Below are 15037 nucleotides of genomic sequence, written 5' to 3' on the forward strand. Positions count from 1 at the left end.
TGATATTTACTTTGATCAGACTGAGATCAGACCCCCAGCCTCACCTGATGCGAGGGCCATTGCGCAGCGGGTCCCTCATGGCGCGTGCAGCGGTGGGCAGTGTGCGGCGGTTGGCGGTGGAGTAGTCAGGCTCCAGCTCGTACGGCTCTTCGTCGTCCGGCCCGAGGCTGCGCCGGTCGTCCTCCAGTCCATACGGCTCGGGCTGGAAGCGCTCCGGCTGCGAGCGATTGAGGTCCAGGGTGCTGCTGCCGCCCACAGGTACTTGTGGCTGTGCCATGTGCCCGTAGTCGTCCCTGCGGATGGGGAGGGTGTAGCTGTTCTCCATGCGGTAGCCGTAGGGCCGGTAGGGCCGGTAGTTGAGGCCACGGGAGAGGCTGCCGTAGTTGTCGCAAACGTCCCCGTAGGCGTCGTGTGGGCTGTAGAACGAGTCGCCATAGTTGCTGTGGTTGTAGGAGCGTGTGAGCGTGGACGTGGCCTGAGGTGTGACGAAGCGCTCGCCGTTCTTCATGAAGCGACGGTCGATGGAGTCTGTGTAGCTGCCCAGCGGCGAAGAGCCGTCGGGAACCGGCAGACCATCGGGACCCAGCGGGACCTGACGCACAGTGCGGGTCGTCACTGTCTTCACCATCTTGGTCACCTGGAAGAGCAAATGGATAAAGAAGTTGGCAAGAATGAATAAATAAATAAATAAATAAATAAATAGAAACCGCATACAACAGAGCGTGAAGAAATGTCAAGTGCAAGGAGTTTGTTCTCCAGCACAGTTTCAGGTTTACTTTCAAAGCTATTAAATGTCACGTGCTAGAGTTCGGCGCCAAAACAACACAAACTGTCAGATTGTTTTATTAATTACAACTCAGAATCACAAACCGGTTGAGAGAGGGGAAAAAAAGATGAATAATTAAAGCCCAAACTGGCACAGAGTTGTGTGGTCATGAATTTGAAGAAGATATATTTTCAGGCTGCACCGCTTCAGAATGCGTAAATGCTTTTCGAGGTGATATTGAATTTCTGTGATAAATATGAGCCGGCTTCCTTGTAGGCAGCGCTGATATTTCCACCGCACACCATGTTACTGAAGTTCACTTAATAATGAGCAAGACGTCAAAGTGCTGTCTGATCTCGCCAGGGCTTTTTTTCTTAACGTGGGTTCGAGCGTCCACAACATTACTCAGTGCCTGTTTGGGTTGTAAATCATTCATATTTACTTTGAAGCTTGATGATCATAGAGTATTGCAGGATTGGAGTTCAAAAACTCTGGCCTATTAGATGAGTCACTACCAAAGCTGGAAGGGGAAGAGAGAGAGACAGAGAGAGAGAAAAAAAAAAAGAGATAAAAACAAGGGCACTTGAAAACAGGGCTGGAAGGATTAATCATATTACTGCGCTGTTCTCCCAGGCCATCAATCTGTCTGTACGGTTAGATGTCAATAAATGAGTAAACAACAGCATGCTAAAATAGACTGAGCCTGATGAAAAGCAGGGACGGACCAATCACGTCGCCGTATCGATCCCCAAGTGTGCTTACACGCCTACCAATCAATTTGCATAGACGGCGTTCAAAGATTATCTGTGTCTAAATATAGTGCTCCAAATATCCGTATTTGGATTTATACCAAAAAGTAGGCGTGGCCTAAACATATCGGTACACATCACAGAGATCTGAGAAGCGATAGCAGATTTTATTCAGGACTACCTAAAGCGCAGGCATCTCTCCATCCATCTGAGACGTCTCTGTGGCTAGACCTGAATAAACGAGTGTCTCATCCCCGACTTCCAGCTCGTTCCTTTAAACGTCCACGCTCGGGGAGGAGAACTGCCTCGGTGTTCTGGTGCTCGCCGCCGATTCTGAAACCAATTTGCTGCCCAGCAAACTCCACGGCGCCGTTAATTAGCTATTTTGTTCGAGGCTATAAATTTGTCTTGGGAATTAATGAGGCTGATGAGAATTAATCGTCAGCCGAGTGCATCCGTGTCTAGCAACCGGGCACGGCCGTTTGTTACCACTTAATACACTCATGGGAAACGGCTCTAACAGATCAACTATGCAAACTTCTTTCCTCTTATTAATGCTGAAACCTGTACAACTGCAGCATTATCAGACTTTCTAACGTCAGGAACTTAGGAAATCAGAAATAAATCGATTTGTTTCATGATTATTTTGGCCCATTTTCAGCTAATCTCAGCAAACCATTCATCAGCGTGACACGTCAAACTTCCAGCCTGCACTGGAGGTTAACAGCATACATAACAGGTTTAAATAAAAAAAAAAATATCTATTTATAACTTCCTGCTTCAAATTCTTCAAGAAATATTCCTTCAGTTTCTTTTCATTTTTATGTTCATAATAGAGCAATAAAGCAATGACATGAAAATGTGTAAAACAGTCGTTCCCTCACCTCGCCTCTCTTTTCCTCTCTCTTGAAGTTAATAAGAGAAAAAAAACACAGCATCTATTCTAAATAAAAGTCTCCTTACAGAAAACGTCACCATATCACCAAGCCCCTGTGAACGAGCCGTTACTATAGAAACCATAACTTATTAATATAAACCTGTGACGTGCAGCTGCACTAGTGTCAGAGCTGCTGTTACAGGAAATTAATCAACACCTTCTGACCAATCAGAATCCAGCAGCTCTGTGGTATAACATAAAATAACTATATACGTCCCTCTCTGTCATACACACTCAATATGTCCCCCTCTGTCATACACACTCAATATGTCCCCCTCTGTCATACACACTCAGTATGTCCCCTTCTGTCATACACACTCAATATGTCCCCCTCTGTCATACACACTCAATACGTCCCTCTCCGTCATACACACTCAATATGTCCCCCTCTGTCATACACACTCAATACGTCCCTCTCTGTCATACACACTCAATACGTCCCTCTCCGTCATACACACTCAATATGTCCCCCTCTGTCATACACACTCAATATGTCCCTCTCTGTCATACACACTCAATACGTCCCTCTCCGTCATACACACTCAATATGTCCCCCTCTGTTCTGATTCCAAATCAGTGAGACTGAGGACTGAATATAAATAGTTCTATAGTTTAACAGAAAGAAGACAGCGAGAGGCATCACACAGAGTGAAATGTGTGTGTATTAATTTTTAATGTGTGCAGGTGTGTGTGTGTGTGTATGAGTGATATAAACACCCTGCGGGGGTGGAGGTTATGTGGAGGTGACTGCTTGGAATTTCTCACCAGCGCTGAGCGTAAACATGATGTCTCTGTAAGGGCGAGTTTCATTTCTGCTTCGTGTTAGCTGAACTGCCCTTTTCACGAACAAGCGGAGGATAACACAGGGAAGTGCTCGTGCTGAAGCTATGGCTTGTAGCAGGAATATTAACGGTGAGAGCTTTAAAGCAGGGGTTCTCAAGGTTTTTGGAGGCAGAGAACCCTTTAATTGTGAAATAAATTCTGCAGAGCCACTTTGTACAGATTTATTTCATGAACATTAGTTAAATCTGTCAAATAGTAGCTTTGTCTAATTCCACCAATAGAACAGTTGAGTTGACTTTGGTGCTTGGACCCCTAAATATATTAACTTTCATAATGTAGGTCGTGATTTCCATTATTGTGACAAAATGATAAAATCACAGACTTCCTAGCGATGCTTTATGAACCCTTAGGGGTCCCTGGACCCCATTTTGAGAACCACTGGTTTATGGGATGCTAGCTAGAAATGGCCATTAGCGTGAGAATCGCTGGTCATGTGATCACTAGAGAGAAATTATTATTATTATGAATATTGAACACATTCACACTCTGTAAATGTCCCAGCACATTAACGGCACAGCACACATGCATCATGGGGACTCTCGTGTCTGGCTGCAGTGTGAAATTCGAGTTGCTCGGTCACGCCAAAACATTTATAACATGCCCTGGATGTTTGAGAAAGGATCGTCTCGGCGTTCCACACGAGGAAAATGTGCTGGAGTGAAAATGTGCAGCTGTAAAAATGAAATATATATAAATATAAAAATGAAGCCCACACTTCAGAAACCTGTGTGTGTGTGTGTGTATGTCTGACTGCTGTGTGATTGGGTGGAAATCTGACTCGACATGTTCTAGAAATCTCCATGTCAGCAGTAGTTTCCCAGTTTATAGTAGTAACAATGCAGATCGCTGAGACACACACACACACACACACACACACACACACACACACACACACACACGCGCGCGCGCGCACACTCATAAGCCTTTTGGCCTGATACCAGCCTAAATATTCACTACAAAGTTTAAAAAAAAAAATTAGCTGAGATCTACACACACACACACACACACACACACACACAAACAGTAATTAGGTACATGACATTACTGTAGGTCATACTGAAGCTTACAGTAATTACTGCAACACGAAACATTCCTTTCTGTCTAAAATATTTCCTGATGTTCAGCGTATGTTTCAGTTCTAACTGCCCGTGTATGTGTGTGTGTGTGTGTGTGTGTGTGTGTGTGTGTGTGTATACCCCCGTACCTTGGTCTCTGTGCGGCGCGTGGTTCCATCGTCTGACGTCACCACGGAGACGTGTGAAGTGGGCGTGCCGGGGTCCTCCTCTATAGTGACCGTCTCCTCCACCACCTCCTGCGGCTCCTGCATCATGGCCAGAGACGTCTGGTTGCTGGGACTCTGCTCCTGTCAAACAGAGGTCAAAGGTCATCATGATGAGGAAAACTCATGATGGAGCACAGGTGTGCTTTTTCCTCACCTTCAGTTATTAATACGGTTTCAATATTACTGGCTTGCTTAAGAGCCTTGGGAGCTTTATAGGTAAGAGACGAAATGCCATGCTGAAAATATCAGACAAATATGGATCGAGAGCGGAGAGATGACGAGAGGAAAACGGCCGGTGACTAAACCCAGCTTAGGAGAACAAAACAAAGAACAATGAAATACAGACTTTAGGAATTTGGTGGTGGAGGCTGAAGCAGGTAGACCTGAAGTGACCAGTTTATTGATTGCATGTTTCTGATTCGTTATCAGCGAGGAAGAGAAAAATCTAAAAGAAACTTTCCTCCTCTCTGCTGAAGTAAACACGCAGTGTTAATCGTCTGCTCTAAGCCGCTCGTGGGCGAGGAGACGTTTCCGAGCTGAAGTGCCTCCCACTAACGCTCGAGTGCTGTCTGCTTTATGCAAGCAATATTGTGCTGTAATGACGCTTTGATTAGCTCACGCGAAAGCCTGTTAAGAGGCTCGTGGGTGCGAATTTTAATATCATTGCGCTGTTTATTTGCTGTACACCCAGGTAAATAGAAGTGAATTTTAAAAGCAGACAGATAAAAGGGAAGAGCCGCAGACGCAGATACGGGAGTCGGTGCCGCCTCCGTGCTCGAGAGTCGGGGAGATTGGGCTGTGGGAGGCGTAAGTGGAAAGCCGTGTTCATTTCTCACCTCTGGATTGTGTGTGCAGTCGGTTAGTGTGATGGAAGGAGAAGGCCTGTCAGTCTGAATAACAGCGTCTGACACCACGGCTCTTTTACGCCGCAGTGCCTGCGGCAGGTCACGCTGATGTCCAGGCCATGCCTCTCAGCTCCGTGGCAGCGCGAGCACGAAATTCTCCCCTGAATCAAAAGAACCCGACTTTAAAATGAGACGAGACCTGATGGCACGCCGAGGGAGCTGGCTCTATTAAAGCAGGCTGTTTTTAGAAATGGGCTAACTCTGTGGCATGGAAACGTTTTTGTTGTTTATTCAGAGGCCTGTCTACATCTGGAAGATTTCCATTATAGCTTCAACAGATATCATCTTCCCAAACAATCGCAAAATAAATAAATCTCATATATATAAATTTGGCATAAAATCACAGAAAATTGTTGAAAATCTCAGATAATAACTGACGTAACTCCCTATCGTAATTAAACATCAGATTTTCATTGTTGCTTTTTTTTTTTGGTAAATCAAAATTTCTGTTTTGCAAGACCAGCTAACATAAAATTACCCATGACCACAAAATAGACAAAACAAAGAAAAAAAAACTAAGAAAAAAACGAGCATCGATTAACACTCATCAAACCTCAGAATGGGGAAAACATGTGATCTCAGTGACTTTGACCGAGGCTTGGTTGTTAGTGGCAGTTTGAGTACTTAGGCTTAGAACACATATAACCACTCTTTACAACCATGCTGAGCAGAAAAGCATCTCAACGTGTAAAACCTTGAGGCGGATGAGCTACAACGGCAGAAGACCACATCAGCTTCCACTCCTGTCAGCCAAGAACAGGAATATGTGGCTACAGCGAGCAGATTAGAAAACCATTGCCTGGCCTTTTTCCCAATCTGGATTCTGATTGGTCGGATTAATTTCCTAATACAGTAGTGCAGCTGCAAATCACAGGTTTATATCGACGTGCTTGGTGTAGTACGTTGTCATTTCTATAGTAACAACGTACACAGGAGCTTGTATAGACGATTAACACAAGTGCACAAAGAGAGAGAGAAAAAACACTCCCTAATGGCTTCCATTAACCATTTCCTCATCATTCCCCATCAGTATCTAATGATATTATAAACCATAGACCAGTTTCTATTAGGAACCTTCCTCACTGATCATCTCAGTAACTTCATATACATGCACTATGTCACAGTTACACCATTAGCACCTCTAGGACCAGAGACATTTTGTCACATTATTATTATAAACGCAGCAGTGATTTGAGGTTTCACGTTCCACGCTAAACATCGTTTTTCTCAATCCTCTTGGTACAGTGTGTGGACGTTTATTGTCCTGGGATTTGTTTTATCTGGACATGAAAAGACCAGGTTTTTTTTGTTCATCCTGTGACAGATGCTTTTCTGGAAACAATGTTGGCAGACGCAGCATAAAAAAAAAAGCCTTGATGAAAATAAAAGAAGGCTGGTTGTACTGTTTTTACAGTCCTATTTAGTTAAGTGGGCTCTCTGGAAATGATCAGAATGCACAAACAGAGGCGACTTTGCATGTTAATGACTAAATAACAAAGCACATGGATGAGGCATTGTAGTTTTTTGGCTGATAGGAGCAGAGCAGAGAGTAACAGACAAAAGCTGGGCAAAAACGGAGAAAGTCCAAAAATTACCAATGGATATTTAGCTAGTACTCCACAGCGCTGCTGAGTTCTGGGTTCTGATTGGTTAGAAGGTGTTGAGGTTTATATTACCGCGCTCCTTCTAATACTTTATCGTTACTATAGTAACAGCTCATATACAATATGTGTGTACTGCAGATGCTCTATATAAACTAAGACTAATATAACACAGATTAAAAATGTATTGTTATTTAACAACGAAAAAAACAACACTGTTGATACGGTGAACTTTTCTGTTTAACATTCATGGAAGGAGTCTCCAGTTTCACGGCTTTGTAACTCAGTTTCTTGGCAACATGATAGATAGAGAGGGATAAAGAGAGAGAGGCTGGTGAGGGAACGACTGTTTATAGCTGCTGGAACTTAAGCGAGAACTTGTTTCATGGATCTTCTACATTATTTTCCATAAACAGAAACACACACACACACACACACACACACACACACACAGAGGGGTGAAGTAGACACACATAACCTAGAATAAGATTTGGACTCCAAGGAAGCAAAACAAAATGCACTCAGCTTCTACTAAGGTTAAGGCAAGAAAGCACTGAAGAAAGAAGGAGAGCGTGGTCAGACAGCCGACCGGATTGGACTGAGGATTAGATAAAACCTAGGCTTCGTGCTTCACAGCCTTTATGACTGATCTGCTCAGCATGAGGAAGGATATCTCCGAACACACACACACACACACACACACACACACACACACACACACACACACACACACACACACACCCCACAGCTGCCTCTCCTATAAACACATTTTCACACTACTGAGACTCTGAACCGGACACCGTGTCTCTATAAGCGTCTGATACTTTACTCTTGGTGTAACAACGATTTGACCTCTGACCTTTATTATAGCTAAACATCAACATTAATGCCTTTCACAATCTCAGATCTGAAAGCTTCAGTATATTTTATTACTCCTGAGTGGTTGATGGCTTTATAACTCATCCAGTATACATGGTACGATTCATATTTTGTGTAAACGATTGACGTTGCTCATTTCTGTGCACTTCGCTCTTGGTGGTGAAACCCTAAAAGCCCAGATTCTCCCTCTAAAACAGTGCTGGTCCATATATCGCGCCCTCGTGATGTTCTCTAGGCCTTACGAGAAGCCGTCAGATTGAGGGAATGAGACTCTGACTTTCTGCATTCCACATTTCGCGGTCTCTGTGTTCTCCGTCTCTGTGCCTCGTCTTAAACACACAGATGGAGGGCCCCACGCTGGGCAGAAGGGTGCACAAGAGGCTCCTTCCACACAGCAATATGACCGGCTCAGACGGGGAAGCGAAAGAGGCTCCTCCAAAAAAAAAAAAGAAGGGGGGGGGGATGGAGTGTTTCCTAGCAACAGCCCAAAGAATGAATGCCCGTATACCAAACACAAGAGGGGTGAAAAGCTTCTCAGACGGCCCACCAATGACAAAACATCAAATCCACAGCATCAACGGTTCACAACCTACTAACGATACTTACAAAAGTGAGTTTTCGTGTGTGTGTGTGTGTGTGTGTGTGTGTGTGTGTGTGTGTGTGTGTGTGTAATGGTCTATTCACATTTCTCAGACACAGTCAAATGAAAGAGGCCCAGTATATACAGCAATATTTATACACCAGAGCTAATGAATTCTCCAGTCCGATTGGTTACAAAGTGTTGAGATGAATGCGTTCGCTCTAATACGCTATCGTTTCTATAGTAACAGCTCATTCACAGTGATTTGTACAATGGACGCGCCACGTTAAAAAGAAAGGGGGGGAAAGAAAGAAAAAAAGAGAAAAACCTTGAGTACAAGAGTTGATATGATGAAAGTTTTGTGTAAGACGTTTAACATTAATGGAAGGAGTCTCCACTGTCAGTGGTTTGTAACCAGCTTCCAAGAACAGGAACTAACTTGTTTCGCAGAGGTTCTCTAACATTCAATGTAACTATAAATGGATAAAAAAAAGAAGTAGTTTAATTAGTAAAAATTTGCAAGAATGAACAAACTGCTGTGGTATAAGAGGAATAAAACACTTGGGGACGTGCTGGTGTAACAACACTCTTTCCATGGGGAACTAAAGTTCTCAGAGTTAAGATAAGCTAAGCTACTTTTCCTCAGTTTATTGTTCCCATAGCAACAACTAGCAAAGTAGCAGTCTAACACCAAATCACATCCATTTTTTTTTTTGTTAATGTTACGTTTTATATTTAATTGACTGGTTGGCAAGGTTTCTACCTCCATCCTGCTGTTGGTGCTTATCGGAAACTGAAACAATGTGCGAAATAACATGAGATAATCAATAATAAACACAGATGGGTCACAGCTGTAAAGATGAGCCAGGATGCTGAGAGATCGTGCTATTCAGCAAATCACGCTGTAGTTTGAGTATTAGTAGGTTTCTCAAATCAGCAGCAGAGCGGATTTCATTTATTTTCTGTAATCTTCTGTCAGGTCTGTCCTCAGAAAGGTCAGCAGAGGAAGTTCCTGTGGCTCTCTCAAAATGAAACTGGAAGAACACTAAAGAAAAAGGATATTTCAGTCCATTTTGAGTTGTTCATCAGCATCATGACATCCTCCAGTCCAAACATGGGAATAATTAATGTTTGGATCATTCTTCCATAGACTTATGTTAGAAAATGGAGGACAAGTAAAGCTTCAAGAACGAATTGAGCTTCGTTGTCTTGCCTGAAGGTCAGAACACAGCATGATGGATTTGCTCCTCTTCCTCCGTGGTGTTCACCTTAAATCACCTGAGCAGCGGTAATTCACTGCACCGTGGCTAAAGGGATTTCGAGTCGGGCCACAAGCCAGAGATCATTACCGGGCTTTTATACAATTAATCCCCTCGCAAAGACAGTCTGGGTAACCTTGGGTCATCCAATTTAGCCACGGTCCCTTCTGTTCGACCTTCTGCTCTGCCAACTCGCCGAGGTGAGATCAGTAAAGCTAACACGAGCTGGCCTTTAGCTCTCTCTGCTGCGAGCTTGAGAAAATATTCAAATCATGTGCTTGTTTATTTTTGTAAAAAGAAAAAAAGTTTCATCCTTTTCTGTACTGAGCTGTTCGCCCTGTCGAACCCAGGAGAAGACGTCTGAAACTAGCGTGAGAATATAATGACCATCTCCGGGCTCTGTATCATCAACTATTAATGCCATGGAAGTATAGTCTTCTAAAACGAGGATGGAAGGAGCCAAACAAATCATGTGGGGGGGGAGGAAAGGAAGTTGGGAGGGAGGGATGAAGGTGATTGGCAGCGCTCCAGCTCCTCCCACTCTCTCCGGCCAGAGAAGGAGCAGATTCTGGCACTGGCTCCCTGTTTGAGGTCAGCCAGGTCTGGACCAGAGGACGTCGGGGTGTTAATGAAGCTGAATGGCTGTGGGGAAAGGTGGATTCTGGGTAGTCAAGTGCAAGCAAAGATGAGGGTGAGAAGGGTTTTGGAGAGGGAAAGTTAGTTTTGGAAGCAGTAGACACACGGCGGCGGGGGGTGGTGGGCGGGAGGGGTGTCTGGTTTTGGTGGTGGTGGGGGGGTTAAGGAATCTTTACAGCATGCACTCTTGCCTCCTTCCTGCTGCTCATACTCTTTCGCCACGTCCATTCTTTTTCAAAACTCCTCGCTCAGTCCTGGCCACTCTTTTGTTCTATTGTGCAAAAGATTGTCACAGACTAAACAAAATAAACAAACAATAAAACATCTCGCTCTGCAGCAGAGGCTACGAAAGGCTGCCGCTTCCTTTCACCATGGCACAGAGTCAGAATCCTGAAGAATGCGCCGAGTGCGCTGATGTATTTCCTCGCTGAAGCGCGGAAATGTTCCACTGACCAATCGGCGCATTGTTTACTCTTCCATTACAGCATGATCTATGTGACTGCTTTACTGCGATAAATAACGTCTAAACAATACACTGCTTCCAAAAGCTATGAAACATAAGGCCTGTGAGATGAGAATATTTTGGAGATGGTCATTTTTTTTTAAAACATCTGGAACGAATCAGAGGCGTATAAATCCAAGTCCACACGTCGCAAGCATTCCTGGAACTCAGAGGCTTACAGTAGGGTTCGAGTTAGCCACACACACACACACACACACACACACACTCAATGTGGAAAGAGGCAAATCTGTGGAATGTGACCCATTGTACTTGGCTAGGCCATTTATCACCACTGTTCAGCAGCACTCAAGGTGAAGAATAACGGAAAAACCTAACAGCAGAAAGCAGGAGCAGATTATTTCTACACAGTGCCGTGTAGTAACAACGGGAATGGCCGTGGCTCTGGGTGGAGCGATGTGGGTTTGTTTGTTTAGATATGGGGGAAAGGGTAGGGAGCGAATTGGGCCTGGCTACAGTTGTACAGATTGACTGGAGGTGTTTTGTGTAAAGGACAACAGACCATTCCAACATGGCTGACCGAATAAGAAAAAAACGTGCTGACCAACTTCAGGAGACCAGACTTGTCTCACAGACAGTTCCACAACATCAAATGTAACTATAAACGGATAAAAAAGTACAATGTGTTGACAAGTTGACAAGGAATAAAACACTCCATGAGGTGCTGTTATAGAAAAATAATGAACGTTGAAGTAGTAAAAGTTTGTCCGCTTGATGACACCATCCTATCGTGGATTATTTTCCTATAACAGCACGACACGGAGTGTTTTATTCCTCACGTCAGCACTGAACTCTACGCTGCTTTTACTGTGTTTGTGACCAAGAGCCAAAACCAGCAACCCAAAACCCCCAAACAAACCCTCTGAGGACGAGATAACACGCGTTAAGAGGTTGCGCCCAGACATTAAATGGCCCCGGGGAAGGAGATTTAGTTCCACACGGGGCCAGAATGTCAGCAGCAGAAGCCGACCGTATTGTTTCTGTCAGAAGCGTTTAAGCAGCTGCTTGGAGCGAAATAGCTCATTCCTTCTCTCTTTCCCTCTGATATGCTGCCAGTCTAACGCCATCAGCAGCGGGCCAAACATTACACTTTAAGAGTGTGGGTCAATGTTCACAATGTGTGTGAGAACCAGAAATGATCATGTGTTAGCCAAAGACTGGGGGGAGGGACACAGTGTCATGCCTCATCGTCATGGCAACGCCTGGTGATTGATAGACTCCAGGACTTTGCATGAAATTAAAGCAGAAATTGGGCATGTTTAAATCTGATGTTCTACAGTTGACAAAAAAATTAATCACTCTCATGCTTCACAAGTAGAAATGTTGCGAAGTGGAGAGCAGAGTCTCCAGCTGCTCCGTCCACAGCTCGAGCTCTCGGCGTCGTCTGGTTCAGCTGATATCAGGCAGGAAACAGAACCGGGACAGCTAATGGAGCAGAAATTGGCCAAATCCATCACAGCGGCCATTTTGAAACCGGTGTTGGATGTTTATGTGGAAATCAAGCTCAGGTAAAAAAAAAAAAAAGAAAAAAAAAAAAAAAAGAAAAAAAAAAAGTCACAGCCATCACCACACCATCATCATCATCATCATAAACACAGAGACTGGAGTAACCGAGCGTGCTGTTTATTATTAGTTTCAGAAACAAACCTCTAGGAAACAAAGCTGGATTTACTGACACCATTTTACCTTTTAAATAAATAAATTATTTTTGAGACAATTGAATGTTCATGTTTTTGTCCTGAGTAACATATAAGACATGTTTAAAACAAGGCAAAAACTACACAATATCTTCAGAATAGATCATGTTATTTTCTTTTACCTAGTACAACTTATTTATTGAATATAATATGTGCCAAATTCCATTTTTTTTATGGAGAGCTCAGATCTCTGAGTATCGTGAACGTCCATGAACATGAACGTCTTCACAGTAGCTGAGTGACGCTCTGCAAGCTTCTCTTTCCAAATAATACCAAACACTCATTCGCTTATCTTCTGTGAGCGCTTTATCCTGGTGGATCCGGAGTCCATCCCGGGAACACTCAGTGCGAGGTGGGAATACGTCCCAGGATCGGATGCCGGTTCATCCCAGTGACTCTACTGACTGCTCCAACATGCTGCTGAAACGCCAAACATCGCAAACACAAACGCAACGACGGGGCGCTTTACAGCAGCTGTTCACTAGACGTTGGAAAATATATCGCAACCTATCTAATACCAGGCAAGCTGAGCTAATCAGAGTAGTGAAAGTTGAAACATCGACGCACATAAGCGTGAAGACGGACACAGAAAAGCCTGACAGGGTTGTTAATCTCCCCGAAATCTCCAGCTCTCCCGCAGGCTCCGTAATCAGAGATTGGATGTTGGAGAATTCCTCTGAGGGGAATCGGAGCAGCTGCTCCAGCCGTCCACTCTGGCTAATGTAATGTGAGGACGCCGCTCGATGCTCCTGAGCCGTCCTCCATTAACTCTCTGTGTAGATGTGGATGTCAATAAGCTACACGATCGCCCTTCTCAATGACTCGTTCAGTTAGAGAGAGAGAGAGCGAGAGAGAGCGAGAGAGAGATGTCAGGGCTTCATTACTCGTAATGTATTTCACTTTGCTGCCTTTCCGTTCTGGTGCGGTCGCTCAGAAGGTGTTTTTTTCGATTAGCGTCGGATTGGATTTTGATTTCTCGGGTATTGCTGCTTAATAGCTTGTTTAGATTTTTTAATCATAGATTAATAGCACACAACAAAAGAGCTCGTGGCTAATAAACTAATAGGCCAGGCGTGGCTAATGTGCTCTCATTGCCCGGTTACAGAGAAGGGAGATGTTCCCATGTGTGTGTGTGTGTGTGTGTGTGTGTGTGTGTGTGTGTGTGTGGGGTGAGTTTACATGCTAATCTGTAGACTGCTACTGAATACTGCATGCCTGTAAAACATACTTGGGAATTTGGAAAAGCTTTAAAAAATGTATGAATGTTGGATGGGACTCGTAGGAACTGTACAACACAACTTACGATATTTTATAAATTATAAATGGAGTCAGAGTTTGATCTTAGTTAGCATGCTGTTGGCCAGGCTGCGGTGCTCCGCAGGTGGCTGGGATTTGGCCTGGTGTGTGTGTGTGTGTGTGTGTGTGTGTGTGTGGAATAGCTGAAGATGAAATATGGATTATCTGCTGTGAGGATTTAAGCGGCCTCCCTCAAACGGCCCTTTCCGATAAATCCAGGACAAAGTGTAAAAGCAGACGCCCCCCGGAACATCTCGTGCCTCTTCTCTTCTTTTTTTTGGCAAACGATGAATCTGAGACAGAGGAGAGCACAACGCTGCCGGCATCCCTACAAAGAGTGGATTCAGAATGAATGAGCCGTTGTTGGTGTTTTCCTCGGACGCCGAAACCTTGACACATGAGTCAGAAGACAATGAATTAACAAAGAATAAAGAAAAAAAAAATAATAAAAAATAATAATAATAATAAAGGTTTATATTTGGTGTATTGTAAAAATGAAGCTCATGGCTGGATAGAATGGTCGCATTTTTTTAAAATGGGATCGAAAATGACCTCAGAAAAAGAAAAGGTGAATTTTTCTTCATTTATCATCGTGAGCCAGGCTGATGAGCCGAGACACATTAGGATGATAATGACGAGTTGGCTCAGTACCTGCAGAGTACCAGCCTTCCCAGCTGTCCTTGCAGTGGGTTGCATTCTACAGTGAAACTGCTCTGCTATGTGTGTGTGTGTGTGTGTGTGTGTGTGTGTGTTTGTTTAGAGAATTATGGAAAAAGTCCATAGTCATGGCTGCCAAATCAGTTTAGGCTCATTTCAGAGGCACTGACACTGACTCGGACACCTTCCTCGCCCGCCAAACAAATGTCCGGCTCTAGCCTCGCAAACCAAACAATGCGAAACGTGTGTGTGTTTGCGTGTATATGTGTGTGTGTGTGTGTGTGTGTGTGGGCGCGGATATGTACGTGCACAGTGTTTTGGCACAAACACTATTTGTATCAGTACAGGAAGGACGTGCTGAGAAGCTTCCGGTCTCTGAGGGTCTGGAATGTGGCCCCGCCCTTCCTGTCCCCGATGGAGAGAGCTCCCG

The 15037-nt window shown here is 44.2% G+C and overlaps 1 protein-coding gene across 12 annotated transcripts in view; it reads right to left on the minus strand.

Moving 5' to 3' along the window:
• Nucleotides 1-15037, minus strand: part of arvcfb (ARVCF delta catenin family member b) — a 143051-nt gene that overhangs the window by 47481 nt on the left and 80533 nt on the right. For 11 of the 12 annotated variants that reach the window (XM_053228980.1, XM_026940309.3, XM_053228981.1 and 8 more), the window contains 2 exons: nucleotides 4500-4658; nucleotides 45-637 (listed from right to left, as the gene is read on the minus strand). In XM_053228980.1, coding sequence (XP_053084955.1) covers nucleotides 45-637; nucleotides 4500-4658 — 752 coding nt within the window. Of the gene's footprint in view, nucleotides 1-44; nucleotides 638-4499; nucleotides 4659-5413; nucleotides 5928-15037 lie in introns of those variants that run through there. The other variant, XM_026940312.3, reaches the window with a different exon arrangement.

Source organism: Pangasianodon hypophthalmus, chromosome 24 (assembly GCF_027358585.1).
Source record: "Pangasianodon hypophthalmus isolate fPanHyp1 chromosome 24, fPanHyp1.pri, whole genome shotgun sequence".
In the NCBI taxonomy this organism is placed as follows: Eukaryota; Metazoa; Chordata; class Actinopteri; order Siluriformes; family Pangasiidae; genus Pangasianodon; species Pangasianodon hypophthalmus.